The sequence below is a fragment of the Saccostrea cucullata genome, unplaced genomic scaffold (genome assembly GCF_032062105.1).
Source record: "Saccostrea cucullata isolate Sc308-1 unplaced genomic scaffold, CSIRO_AGI_Scuc_v1 ctg1661, whole genome shotgun sequence".
In the NCBI taxonomy this organism is placed as follows: Eukaryota; Metazoa; Mollusca; class Bivalvia; order Ostreida; family Ostreidae; genus Saccostrea; species Saccostrea cuccullata.
The window spans coordinates 46,673-62,698 of NW_026922650.1; the positions used below are offsets into that span (position 1 = coordinate 46,673).

The 16,026-nt window shown below is 33.7% G+C and overlaps 1 protein-coding gene across 1 annotated transcript; it reads right to left on the bottom strand.

The window, feature by feature from the left end:
* Positions 1–438: 438 nt before the first annotated feature.
* On the bottom strand, positions 439–3,618 carry LOC134262154 (uncharacterized). The gene is made up of 2 exons (XM_062744544.1): positions 1,564–3,618; positions 439–1,449 (listed from the first exon to the last, which is right to left on the bottom strand). The coding sequence occupies exons 1-2, from the start codon at positions 3,616–3,618 to the stop codon at positions 439–441; spliced, it is 3,066 nt and encodes a 1,021-aa protein (XP_062600528.1).
* Positions 3,619–16,026: the final 12,408 nt, after the last annotated feature.

Here is a 16,026-nt window from a genome sequence, read left to right on the forward strand (position 1 = left end):
TTTTTCAGGGAACATTAGTAGTTTTACAATGTGCTCATAACATTCCCTTAATAAACTTCATGTGAAATTTATATATATCAATGATAGAAAAATATATTCCATAAAAAATGTGTTACAATCGAAGCAAAAAAGTTTCCAAAAGTTTACATGGATTATCCAAACAAATGGTTTTCTTTAAATAGGCTTTTCTGGCATTTTCCGTACGTACTGAGATAGCTGGGTTCCGATTCCCATTACATTTCAAAGTTAATCAAAGAAAACAAAACTTTTATACTGTTTGAAGGACATTTCCATGAAAAGTATACTTATTGATGCAAAATTTGCCATTTGAATTAAAACTAATAACTTTTAGACTTCTAGACATTATCCTGCAGTTTCCAATTAGAATAATATGTTTCGAAAATGTTCAAACAACTCATTATAATTCACAGTTTATGTTTACTCGTCTGTTGTCGCATAAACACTGGACAGACGATTGACAACTCGAAGGAAACTTCTTGCTGTCGGGCGATTAGCTGGGTTTCTATCCCAACAAGCCAAAAGCTGGCTTTCCAGATGAACATCAGGATGAATACCTTCAGGGAACTGCGGTAATAGACCCTTTCTGCCTACTTGGATTTGCAGTTGCTCTTTACTTAAATTAGCAAAGGGTTCTTTTTCACAAATAATCTCGAACACAACTAACCCGTAAGAATACATGTCGCTCATCATCATCTGGTTTAAGTTAAGGAATTCGCCACGAAGAATCTCTGGCGAAGAATACCGTGGTGTTCCTGCACATCTGGCTGGATCGTGACTCATCATGCTCAATCCAAAATCTGACAGTTTGGCAACGGTAAACTTCTCACCATCGTGGTCAATTAGAATATTCCCAGGCTTGATGTCACAATGAGCAATATTTTTATCATGCAGATACTTAAGCCCAGAAAGAGTCTGCTTAATCATATTTAACCGATCCTCGTCAGTAAAATCACCAAGATCAGCACGGTCCACGTGCAGTGCATCGTGTAAACTCATCTGCATGTACTCCATAACAATACATAGATCTGGTATTGATATACATGCACCGATAAATTTAACAATATATGGATGATCAAGTCTATTTAAGATATTGATCTCAGCGTTAAATCCTTTTAGCATAGACATGGGTACGCTAGAAAAGGGCAACTTCTTCACAGCAACAACCGAGCCTTTGTACATGGCGTGATAAACGACCCCAAATCCACCCCGACCTATCGGCTTTCCAATCTCCAGATCAGAATACTTTATTATCGGTCCTGTGTAGTGAAGTAATGCACCATAATTCTTCGGAACATACTTTACTTTTGACTGTTTGCGCCATTTTCTCTCAAAATGTACTCTGTTTAATCGATCCATAACTTTTTCTACAGCAGCTGCTTCCAATTTTTCTGACAATGCTGGTAAGTCTTGATACTGTATCTCTGCTTTCTACAACAAAATATTGGATAAGCTTTTATTTATTGTAACAAAGTTCATTTTTCAAGAATTGTAATTGTCATCCAAGAGCTTAGCAATTTGGTGTATAAAGAAAATGGATCTTACCGGATTTTCTCTGTATCTTTGATATACTTTGTGAATCCACTCCGTTTCTTTGCTGCAAGTAACGGGTCTTGTTCCAAGCTCTTCTCCAACTCTACCTAGAGCCCTGTTCAGTGCGTTGTCGCAATATCTGCGTTTTGTTCCTGGGAATGAAGCTTTTGGTCTCGATCCAGTAGGAAAACCAACTCTTTCAAGGCGACGGTTTTCCGAATTGTCAGCATAAACTCTGTACTCATCCAATCCAGATTTTGATTGAACTGCTGTTCCAACTGGTTTTCCTACACGTCCTAGTCTTCGATTGAATGCATTATCCTTGTATAATCGAACATTTTCAACTTTAGTGGATGTTCCATAAGGAAGATCGACACGCCCAAGACTTCTATTCAAGGAATTGTCCACATAAACCTTGGATCCTCCTGAACTACTTTTTTTAGGAGAGCTTTTGGATACCACCATAGAACCATGCTCCACGCCTACCCTTCCTAGTTTGCGGTTGTATTCATTATCCACATATGTTTTTGAAGCAGATGATTGTTTTGAACTGAAAACAGGCATGGATCCAACTGGCTTCCCTACTCTATCAAGCTTTCGATTGTGAGCATTGTCAACGTAAGACTTCTTTTCTGCAGAGCTGGGGCTCGCTGAGGAGGGTCTGCTTTTCCGATTAGATGTTTTCATTGAACCCAGTGGCATACCAACTCTGCCCAGTGTCCTGTTGTAAGAGTTATCTACATATAACCTTTCATTAGTATCACTGTCTCTAGCAGATTTTTCCGAAGAGCTTGAATCTGCTGGTGATGGTATTTTTCTCTCACTAGATTCTATCTTTGACCCCAGTGGCATGTCAACTCTGCCCAATGTTCTGTTGTAAGAGTTGTCTTCATGTGACGTTCCATTATCTCTGTTCTCACCAGTAATTCCTGAAAAACTTGAATCTGGTCTTGTTGAAGATTGCTTACTTGCTGCGATCATTTTGTTGATTAGTGACGATGTACTACTTTCTCTTTTGGATTCCTCCTTTGAACTCATTGGCATGCCATCTCTGTCAAATGTTCTGTCGTATGAGTTGTCTACATACGACCTCTCATGATCTCTGCTCTCACTAGTAATTGCTAAAGAACTTAAATCTGGGAGGCTGGAACTTGTTGGAGATTGCTTATTTGTCCCGCTAGATACCGCCTTTGAACTCACTGACATACCATCTCTGCCCAATGTCTCGATATAACAGTTTTCAACATACGACCTACCACTTTCACGGTCTACACCATAGGCACCATGTAAAAAGTCTACGATGTTGGACATAAGTGTTTTAGTGCTTTCGGGCACCTCCATTGAACCATGTGGCATACCAACTCTGCCCAGTGCCCTGTTGAAAGAGTTGTCGACATACGATCTCCCACTGTAGTAATTTTCATCAGATTTTCCTAAAGAGCTTAAGATGTGGGAGACTGCTGCGGATGGCCTATCATCCCTACTGGATACCGTCATTGAACCATGAGGCATACCAACTCTGCCCAGTGACCTGTTGTAAGAGTTGTCAACATACGACCTCCCACTATGGTAATTTTCATCAAAGTTTCCTAAAGAGCTTAGAATGTGGGAGACTGCTGCGGATGGCCTATCATCTCTACTAGATACTACCATTGAACCATGAGGCATACCGACTCTGCCCAGTGCCCTATTGTAAGAGTTGTCAACATACGACCTCCCACTGTTGTAATTTTCATCAAAGTTTCCTAAAGAGCTTAAAATGTGAGAGGCTGCTGCGGATGGCCTTTCATCTCTGCTAGATACTACCATTGAACCATGTGGCATACCAACTCTGCCCAGTGCCCTGTTGTAAGAGTTGTCAACATACAACCTACCACTACCGCTGTTTACACCAGGCATTCCTAAAAAACTTGATCCTGAAAAGCTGGAGCTTTCTGAGGATAGTCTTCCTCCACTAGATACTACCATTGAACCATGTGGCATACCAACTCTGCCTAGTCTTCTATTGTATGCGTTGTCGACATAACACCTTCCACCACTGCTGGATCCATCATTTTCAAATGACATTGTTTTCCCTTTTATCTACAAGAAGAAAAATTATTGAGTCAAAATTTATGTTTTAAACTTCAATGAAAGATTTAGAGGATGCAAGATTTCTAAAAAAAAAAAAATTGAAGTTTTATGAAAATAAATGCATTTTTCTCTCTATAATATAAATCATTAATAAAGTAAATGTGCATTCATTATGTTTATTGAAATCACATAACACGTGTATCGATTTAACATGCATTTACCTGGTGTTTATGTAGAATACACAACATCGGTACACATTGGCCAAGTAGTCTTTAAAGTATCAGTCACATTATCAAGCGATGCGGTATACCATTGGCAACCAATGCGTTTTTTAATAAAAATTGCGTGGTTGCTGGTCGCACTGACAAAGGCCTAGCGATGCATTGCTAATCATAAAAAGGTGTTCCAGGGTAATCGGTTGATGTAAATTACATCGCTCATACATTGGTGAACATCTTTACAACTGATAAAACTGTAACAATCATACTACGGGTCAAATGTTTGTACATAATTTTTCTAATAAGTTATGGCCGATGTTAAAAGTCGATGTCCGTTGTCCGTTGTCCACCACTCAACCACCTCAGATTCAACGGACACTTGACGATGTTCGGCCTTACATCGGTCAATTGAAAGATGTGTTAATGATTGCTTGCCGATGAGGAGCGATGTGGGGCATCGATGGAGACATGGCTAATTTTTAACTTTAAATTATTTTCCTTTGATTGTTGACACCTTGACTTTCATGTTTGACCTAATTTTCAAAATTTTTTAACTTTGGTGATTACTTTAGAATAACGTAGAGGGATTATAGGTGTCCAGCCGGCAACCATGCCATTTTAATAAAAAAAAGGGGGCCACAGCGCTCACCTGAGCACATCAGCTAGGAAAAAACATATCAGATCAGAACTGAAAGTTAATTTAAGTTGGATGGCGATGATGCGATGGCGCAACAATGCGATAAATATAAGTTGAACGGAAAAATCTACATTACCTGTATTGCCATACAAATATTACTAATCCTGGCTTTAAAGTACTTGAAAAGAAGATTTAAAAAGGTTTCCACTATATATTTTTGTAAATTTTTTATCGGCCATTTTGGCCACATCTTTACATTACCGGTCACATGACTGTAACAAACTTGAATCTACACTACCTGAGGATAATTTCACATGAGTTTCATCTTTCCTGTTTCAATGGTTCTTGAGAAGAAGATTTTTAAAATTTTTCCTATATATTCCTGTGTAAAACTTTGATCGGCCACTTTGGCCCCGCTATATTTGGGGTAATATCATTACATTGAACAAACTTGAATCTACACTACCTGAGGATAAAAGATACCACTTTTATTTCATTTTTCCTGAAAAGGGCCCAGTGGTTGTCATGAGAAGAAGATTTTTAAAGATTTTCCCTATATATTCCTATGTAAAACTTTGAGAAGGGCATTTTGGCCCCGCCCTACCCCCGGGGGTCATGACTTTAACAAACTTGAATCTACACTACCTGAGGTTGATTCCACATGAGTTTCATCTTTCCTGTTTCAATGATATATGAGAAGAAGATTTTTAAAGATTTTTCCTATATATTCCTATGTAAAACTTTGACCATTTTGGCCCCGCCCTACCAAGGTCATGACTTACAAACTTGAATCGTTACACTACCTAGAGAAATTTCACATGAGTTTCATCTTTCCTGTTTCAATGTTCCATTTAAAGAAGATTTTTAAAGATTTTTCCTATATATTCCTATGTAAAACTTTGATTTGACCTACCCCTGGGGGTCATGACTTGAACAAACTTGAAACACTACCTGATTACAAATGTAATAGGTATACCACATGAATGAAATCATTTTTCCTGGCCCAGTAAAATTCGTTGAGAAGAAATTTTAAAGATTTTCCCTATATATTCCTATGTAAAAATTTGATCGGCCATTTTGCAATTTACAGTGTTGATAATGCAAAAGGCGAACAAACTTGAATCTAAACCTGTATTTGATTCCACAGCCAAACATCTTTCCTGTTTCAAGATTTGATACGAAGTTTTTAAAGATTTTTTATATATTCCTATGTAAAACTTTGATTTATTGGCCCCGCCCTACGGTTTCCGGGGTCATGTTTTAACAAATCGTGGTAACAATGTGATTTAATTTCAAAATGAGTTTCATCTTTCCTGTTTCAAGGTTATAGAGAAGAAGATTTTATAAAGATTTTAATATATTCCTATGTAAAATTGGTATAGCCATTTTGAATACCACCCCCGGGGGTCATGACTTGAACAAATTTAAATCTACACTACCTGAGGATGATTCCACATGAGTTTCATCTTTCCTGGCCCAGTGGTTCTTGAGAAGAAGATTTTTAAAGATATTTCTTATATATTCCTATGTAAAAATAGAGCACACTTGCGACCGATACGCTGGTAAATGTGTAATATCATCTACAGTGACAAACTTGTCTACACTTATATATTCACATAATGTGCATCTTTCCTGTTTCAATGGTTCTGTTCTGCACATTATAAAAGATTTTCCTATATATTCCTATGTAAAACTTTGACAGTGGCCATTTTGGCAAGAGTTACCCCCGAGGGGTCATGACTTGAACAAACTTGAATTAACACTAGGAAGTGACTAGGATGATACCACAAAGTTTCATCTTTCCTGGCCCAGTGGTATCATTCTGAAGAAATTTTTTTTTTCCTATATATTCCTATGTAAAAATTTTCTGCTGTCATGAATTAAAATTTCTTTTCGGACAAATATTTTGAATATTTTGAATCTACTCTACCTGAGAATGATTTGGTGAGTTAGCAAATCCTGGCCCAGTTTCTTAAGGTGAAGATTTTCATTAAAAATGTTTAATTTTTCTCATGACAGCACCACTTATCATGTAGATGGAAAATCCAAATGGAGATATTGATAACAAATACTTTTAGAGAATTTTTTAACTTTCTGTTGCCAATTTTGGTGAAATGTTTTATTTCAAGTTAAGATGAAAATGTGAAAAGTTTACAACAACGACAACAACGACAATGAAAACGCCATAATACAAAATATTAATTTTATTAGAAAAAATAGTTTTCGGCTCTAAAAAACAATAAATGTCATTATCTTTTTCATTGTAAAATATATACCATCGCTTGATAATGTGACTGATACTTAAGAAATTGCATCATTGATAAGTTTTGAATTCAGCATTTAATTCAGTACGCACGTATCGAAAATTAACCCGACAAAGCAGACTCTAGATAAATTTTCCAGTTTTGGGAAACAATGTAAAAGATTTCTACTTCAGTAAAATTGTTTTACTAAAATAAAACGTCACTTTACTGAAGTAAAGTACATGTATTTAATCTGTGAGTAGCAATGGTCAGTGTTTTATTCCATAATATATATTTAAGTAAAAATAATTTTATAAATTAACAAAAATAATTGTGTGTAGTAAATAACATTTTTAAAAACAGTGGAGTGGAGTCGATTTAAACTCGAATTTCCTCCATACAAACACGTTGACTGATAACAATACAGGAAGTTTGAGAAAAACAATTTCTTTTGCATACAATATCCCCCCTTCATTGTCATTTTGGATTTGTGTACACTGTACCAAGAATGAAACAAGAAACAAAAGAAGTCCATGCAATCAAAAACTAACGACCTTTAAATGTCAAACAGAGAATCACCTAGAAATGCTTTACTACATAATATATAAAGCGTTTTAAACTTAGCAAGACTTTTTGACCTTATTCGCCAATCCCACACAGGCAAACCTAGCAAGAGGTTTATTTTTTTGACAGCTTTAATATCAAAAAGAGAAAGAGTACTGCAGTACTGATGACAACTACATAATTATAAAGGCACATATTTTTAAAAAATAGGTTTCACTATTAAAGATATCCTCTTTGTTGGAATTTGAAGGTCACAATTTTTTTTTCTGTATCTCTATCTTTGTATATAAAGATATATTTCTAAATATTTACATGCATATATCCCTTTTAGGAGATATGCTTCAGAATATAGGTGTTAATAGACATGACTGACAAAAACATATCATACAGCTGTGAAACATAAAATGGATAATATTTTATTGAAATGTTTATTAAACATGGTGTTGCTATGTCTGATTTTTGAAACACATTTTAAACAATGATGCATTACTTATTTTTCAAATTTTTAACCTGTTTCTTGAAGAGGAACTTGTGATACCTCATTCTTATAATTCGTTTTGTCACCGCGTGGCACAGTGATTGGAGTGTCTGCTCTGAGTCGCGCAGTAAGGAGCTGATCCTTACATTATGGGTTTGAATTCCACTGTGGGACTGTATTAGATTGGTCTTTCAGAAGAACGCAAACATCAATGTCCATTTCTGTTGAAAATTATAACACAAAAAATACCCTTCACTGTTCAATGATCAAGTATAGTGCGAGTATAGGACAAAAATTATAGCAATGTCCATTTACCGCATTTTATATAAAACCTAAATACGTGTTTAAATTTCGAAATGTAAAACAACATACAATTAGTCACAAAATTATTTCACCAATATTTGATCAAGCTTATTTTATAATGTGACCAGAACAAAAATTATACATATCATAAGTAATGGGGAAAAATAGTGCTTTCGTTGTATTTTGTGGTCAATATATAACATGCAGTCAATGGAGAATTTAAAAGAAAGTTTATCCCAATAGCGATGTGCTGAAATGTATTTGGTTATTCAATTTTATTTTTATAAAGATGACTAGTTCAAGCAGGATGTTGTCAACTTTGTGTTGTTCTTAAAATTTTATGGTTTGCTACAATGTACAAAATATTCAATGATCTGTCAAAAAATCATTACATTCAAATCAATTTATTTTATTTTACTTGTATTATATAATGCGGTAGCTTTCAATCTCTATCTAAATCATTTTTTAAAAGTAAAACTATCTTATTTAATTGTTTGTTATTTCTCATTTTGTGTAAATATTTACAACTCTGCTTTTGGGCGTAGAGGTTAGCAGGTATTGGTAAATTGTAGGAAACACTACAGAACGTTACTATATAGTAGATGTAGAGCTATGGAATTCAAAAAATTACTCAGGTAATCGAACACAATCCCTCCTTTCCTTTTCAACTCTATATGCCCAAGCTATAGCTGTCTGTGATCATTGAGAGACTGTTACAATAATAGTTCATATATATTGTAGATGAATGAGAAAATGGGGGAATATAACCTTCAAATGTCAACACATCAATGGGAATAACTTTTTGTTTTGAGTAACAGAGACAAAAATATGCATCCCAACAAAATGAAGTGTTGACAGATTTAATTACTGCGCTTGAAATGCTTACTCAGTTGTTGATTGTAAATAAAAATTTGCTTGAAAAAGAACTGAATTAAGTGGTATATTGCTTTTGTCAGCAAAAAAAATCTAAATGATGTCACCTGTTAACTTACACAAACTAAAACAAACAAATGTGAGACTATATCTGCTTTCAACTACAGTATACATGTATATAATAATTAATCAATAAGATATAAGATATAAATAACTTAGTTTATAACACATCTTTATTATCAGAAGTAACCAAATACATTTTCACATTAAGGGATAAAATGCTTTTATAAAGTCCCAATGAATTCTGTCAAAATGTTTTCATCAATAATAAATAATTGCCTATAAATCAAAACAGCTCCCTTTTCACAAAACAAGGGTAAAATAATTTTATTTAAAGTTAATTTTGTGTCATCGTTTAAAATGCACAATGTGTACTTTAAAATGAAAAAAAACAACACAAGTTTTTGAGCACATTTCAATAAATATTTTACTTTTTAAGGTTTTCAATTCCGCTAATTTTTTTCATTTTAAGTCTAGTAATTAATCCTGGTCAATTATTAAACTTCAACAGATCCAATGCCTGATATGTATTTATCAGTCGAGTCTTAACACTCTATTCTGTAACATGTCCTCTACTTTAACCAGAAAATGGAAGATACGTGTTAAGAAGATAGAGATACAGAAAAAAATGTGACCTTCAAATTCCAACAAAGGGGCTATCTTGCACTTTAATAGTAAAATGAAAAAAAAATGTGCCTTTCTCATTAAATTGTTGTCATCAGTTCTGCAGTGCAGTGCTCTTTCCCTGTTTGATATTAAAGCTGTCAACACCTCTTGCTAGGTTTGCCTGTTTTGGGTTAGGCGAAAAAGGTCAAACAGTCTTGATAAGTTTAGATAGTGTTTATATAAAGCATTTCTAATTGATTCTCTGTTTGACATTTAAAGGTCGTTAGTTTTTGATTGCATGGACTTCTTTTTTTTTCTTGTTTCATTCTTGGTACAGTGTACACAAATCCAAAACGACAATGAAGGGGAGATATTGTATGCAAAAGAAATTATTTTGTTCTCAAACTTCCTGTATTGTTATCTGTGAGTAGCAATGGTCAGTGTTTTATTTTACTTCAGTAAAAATAATTTTAGCGGAATTAAAAAAAATAATTGTGTAAAGAACAGCCATTTATAGCCGGGGAAACACCGATGAAGGTAAGGTCAAATGAAAAAAGCTTACCGTTTAGAATACAGATTAGAATTGGATTTGTGTGGGGCAGGGGGTTACAATCAAACATTTATGTATGAGTAGACACTACCAAGAAAAAATTAATTCTTGAAAAAAACAAAAAGGCATCAGGGGTAATTATTAAGCGGGGGTGATTTGCTTTCTATAATATACTATACATTGGCAAAGTTACTGGGAAGGGACCACGCCCCTTCTCCCTGTTTCTACTTCCATGGTTTAAGGGTGTATCATTTTTATATATCAAAATATTGTTTCTAGACAATTAAAAATATTTTACTTACCTTTCATCAGTATACAATAAACAGGTATATGTTTCTCTTTCTACTTTATATGCTAAACAACTGAAAGTTAAAAGAGTGGTTAAGGAAAATGTTCTTTTACCTAGGACTAAATTCAGTTCTGTTTTCTTTCCTGTATGCTTCTAAAATTACAGTCACAGTGTCAGTTGCATGTATTGTCACAAGTTATATTTTTTGAAACAGCTTCCCTGACTTAAGCAATTAAAATCTATATAGTACGTATGACGTGGAGATAGTGTTTCGCTCCAAAACAGGATTCGTCTCATATCAATGACTAAGAATAAAGAGAAGGAAATTAAACTGTTGAAAAGCGTCAAAGCGGCCGCGCAAACAAATTTTATCGTTTTCATATCGAAGCAAGATATACGTACAAAGAGTGATCCATTTTATTTCAGACTGTCTTCAAGGCAATAAATAAATTATAAATTGATTAATAAACAAATTTTAAAAAAAATAAAATAGCTAATTAATAAATAGTTTGAGTGCATTGTTTCATCGATGTAATAAAGTTGGTTATAAATGTAATTTAAAACATGATTGATTGATCATTACTGTTGTTTTACGCCGAGTAGGCAATATTTCAGCCATATTTTATCCTCGCTATGCCAGTGGTTCCGAGTCAACACGGCAAATTGTTGACTCGATCAATGTCCCTGACATTGCGAGGATGCCATATTTCGGCGGTTTAAAAATTATGATGTATGCCTCTTTAAATTCAGATCTATTAAAATGAACCACGTATATATTACACTGATATCCTCGATCTTTGTCACGTGATGATGACATTGATATCATTAGCACAAGCTATATACTGGCATTATTTGGCATTACCTGGCAAAAAGTGATATCACCTATTCGAAAAAGTGTTTTTTTTTTCAACTGGTATACAGCAGAATGACATACCTTTCAATTTTTATAATGTAAAGGGAGCATTTTGTCTATAAAACATCTATTAGCGTTTTCACAATTTTTCATTTTTCTTATCGTATACATGATAGATAAGTGTAATAAATTAATTTGTGAGCTCCTCAAAAAAAACAAACAAACAAACAAACAAACAAAAAAAACACAAAAAAAAAAACGTTCTACTGAGGTGCGTAAAACTAAATGCAAACTGTAATCCATTGTCTCCAAGAACGATGAGTTATGAAACGAAAGTGAAATTGAATGAGATTTAAAGATTTAAAAACCTATAACCTTGGGAGCCGTTGTTATTTCATAAATAATTTGAATAGGTGATATCACCTATTCGTATGTTATCTCACCTTTATCAATAGGTGATATCACCTGCTCAGAATCTGAATAGGTAATATCAATCATTCGAATAGGTGCTATCAGCAACTAAATAGGTGATATCTCCTATTTGAATAGGTGACATTACTTTTTTGCAGTCAATACCAAAACGGCGCATCAAATTATGCTACCCGACGGAATGTGCAAAATGTAGAAAAAGAACTATCCTTAAGATCAAGTTTACAGCTGCAGAATATTCAAAACAATTCTAATTAAATATTATCCGGAAAATGAAATACCCGGTATTGCATTTATATTTTTGCACTACCAAGTTGGGAAGTAGCTATTGTAATTTTTTTCAAAATAATAAATTTAAAAACTATTTGATATCATACTAGAGAAAAAATAGTATGATGGTCAAGGTAAAAATTCATAGCATGTTCCGAAACATCTTGTCCCAGGTAATGGATCTGTCAAATATTAAAGCCCTACCTCTTCTCAATCAAGAGTTATAATGAAACATTTTGAAAAGTACGTCAACTTCATGCTCAAGGTTACAGGATAAAAATCATAGTATATTTAAAAAGGTCTTATCACAGGCAATATGCTTGGATAATATAAAAGCTCTATCTTTTCTCTCTCAAAAGCTATGGGCAATTTTAAGTAATGTTAAAATTTTTGAATGTCGAGTATGTCAAACTTCAAGGCCATGGGGCAAAAATTTATAGCATATTTGGAAAGTTCTTGTCACAGGTATTGTATATGTGAAATATTAAAACTATATCCCTTCTTTTTCAAAAGATTTGACCAAGATTAAAATTTTTGTAACAGACAGACTGACAGACAGAAAGGGGTGCGAGATTTAATGTCCCCTAGCTTTCGCGAAAGCGGAGTACAATAATATACCACCATATGGTATTGTCAGTTTATTTTGCAGTTCCAAAACCATAGTGCTAATAATACTAGAGTATACAGATTTTTTAAATTATGCAATAAAGGGAATAGAATGGTTTTAAAAAGTGACAGAAACAAGTAATAGAATAAAATATGAAAACACAAATACATAGAAACATGTCTATCTGATCATATATTTATCAGGGTTCTTTATAAAGGGTATCTAATTTTCCTTGCACTCTGAGTAAATGATTAGATAGAAATAATTTTCCTATAACTCTTCCTTTTTTAATTTCAATTTGACTCCCTTATAAACATCATAAGGTTCGAAGACATATACAAAATGCTCTAAACTGCTGCCTGCCATAAAAAAACAGCTAATAACAAATCAATCAGCCAATTAAGCATTAAAATGAACACAACTATGCTTCCGCCCAAGAAAAACCATAGATAAAAAAAGAACACTGATTTATGTTGAAAAATCACAACGGAAACCTGCAGCAATATTGCGAGGTACACAAAATGAATGTCAGACTCATTTTCAGTAACCTGATACACATGGAATTGTCATTTATGTAAATCCACTGACAATAGTTTAACTCTGTTTGATACGAAGAAACAAAATTAAGATTCTGTGAATTGAAAAATGCCATTTATTTACAATATAAATGACTATATGAAAAAACACAGAATGTCATGCATATAAACATATAATGCAGAATCAGAAAAATTGAACAACTGAAAGATACAATCAATTTTGTTTCAATAGATATCAAAGATGGGGTATAAAAATTAGCCACATTATTGTGTTTGAAATAAAATAAACACAATAACCCCCCCCATCACAAAACATCGGAAATTTAACGTGTTTAATATTTTAAGTTTCCAATATTGAACACTCGTTTTCTGTACCAGCAGACATTTCAATTCTCTGTTGAATTTAATTTCTAGTTCATTATAAGATATTGTGTATAAAATTCGAGTTTTAAAAGGGGGCATAAGCTGTCAAATTTTCACATGTGCAATATTGTCGCGTGGTGCAAACGTTTATTAAAATGCGATGCATAAAAGGCACAGTCTTAATTCCCTCACAAATGGTTCATTATCTCGTGTATCTCTGTTTCCTCCTATATGTAAAATAAGAACACCTGCAATTGGCGTAGATCTGCGATTTTCCTTTCTAACATATTTATCTGAGCCGATAATATTAATAGGATAATTTGCCACCACTAAACCGCTGTTGCGGATAACTTTAAGTCAGTATACCGGTATTCACATTGCAATCCCCGCAATCAGTGTAGACTTCACTGTTTTGAAATATATACTTCCACCAACAAAGCTAGTTCTGTTCCACAATATTAAAAGGTTTAATTCCAATTCGAAGAACAAAAAAGATCCAACTTATCGGGGAAAATAACCATCAAAAATTAAAATTCGTACTTATCTATCCAAATTGAATAGACAATTAAAATTACAGTAGAATTTTTGTTTGCGCGTTCACTGACAAGGCTCCGTGAGGGAATGGTGAAAGTCGTGAGAACCCACGCGCATATCTTAGCATCCGACGGCCGAGCCTATAAATCATATCAGTTTTCAGAGAATTCTTCGAGAATTGCTTTCATCTCACGGATAAGAATTTTCGGGATTTAGAAACTTAATTGCTAACATGGGTCTGCCGTGTCAGATGTTTTACATAAATTAATTTAAGGATGTAAATTAAATATTTATTACAATGTACAAAAATTTTACTTCTACAGTTAGAGCGTGCGCTAGAGAATGAATACTAAAAATCTCTTTAACCAATACGAGCACAATAAAAAAGGGTAAAATATAACAAAAAAATGTCAACCTGAACGAAATAACAAGCATTGATGGCAGATGGGATGGATGGTGGGTTCGAAAAATTAAGCAGTTCAATAAACCATGCTTTCTCTTTTGGTAAACGGATCAACAATGATCACGCGATGAATAAGATTTTTTCTGATTGGTTGAACCCATATTAAGGCATAATAAGAAAAGGGTATAATTAGTTCAATAAAATGAACAGTATAGCTGCATAGTATAAAGCTATGTAAAATACACTGTTATATAAAAAACATATTATTAAACAAGAACATGTCACATAAATGAAATTATTTGCAATAATTACCATTTTGCCAAAATCTCATAATTTATAAAATCATTCGGCTATTATTAAATAGCATGGACGAACCAAAGAGAACATCAAAGTACTCAGAAGTACAGAGAGCCGGGCTCATTTACAGAGTAGAATGGATTTCTTACATGAATCACGTTTATATTCTGATGAAAAAATTATTTTAAAACTATCAATATAAATGATAAGACACCGACAGTGTGTTTTTCAATCCTAACACCACGGTCCGATTTTGTCAGAATCAGAATTAATCTGGTACCGCAGCTGAATGTAAACAACAGGCCAGTCTGGTTCCCTCTCCTGCTTCACCTCGTATGTGTAGAGAACTACGGTAACACTCAAAAATCCTTACGCTAATGAACTATGTTCTTTGACTTACTACTAATGTTTATTTTATATAGATAAAACTTCGTTTTATTTTTGTTGCTTTATTTAGCGTTTGTATTATCTCAAAAGCGGTTGAGAGTAAGAACTATATTTTTGCACGTAACTTTAAAATGGCGACTATGGGGTCAACATCCTGCCTTGAACAGGATCCCATAAGCCGGCAATTGCTCTTTGAGCAATAAGCCCGGCTAAAATGACTTTCAGTATACTACATCATGAGTACATGTGGTTTTAACAACATTTTTCTTTGTAAGTGGGTCTTCGCTTTATATTTTTGTAAAGACAAAATTTTGCTTGATGATACGATAATACCAATTTCTTGTTGAAGAAAAGCGGGAAAACACTGATAATCAGGACCATCAGAGAGAACAAAGATGCTTTGAATTAATCATGTTATTTATAACATTTTTCTATGTTAGTGGGTCTTCGCTTTATATTTTTGTAAACTTTTAAAGAATATTTGATAATATGACAATATATGAAGAAAAGAATGAAACACTGACAATCAGGATCATCTGAGCTCAAATTTCCCTAATCCCATCTTTTACTTCATTTTTACCTAGAGAATTTTCAACAGAACAATTAAACATTTCTACTAATTAGTTCACAAAATTTGATCTAATCATTCTACATTTGAAGTTAAAGACTTTTTGCACGCATTATTCGCCAATCTTACTCGTATGTTCCAATAAATGTCAATAATGGACATTATATCGCAAGCCTTAACAATGTCGTTAAATCAAGGTTAACGTACAAATAATTGACAAAATTTTTACTTTGCTTTAAAGTTTGTGAATTTACCCATCTGGTTTTTCATAAACACAGGTTACTCGAAATAAAAACTGCTAGCTTTCGGGCGATCAGTTGGCTTTCTCACCCAG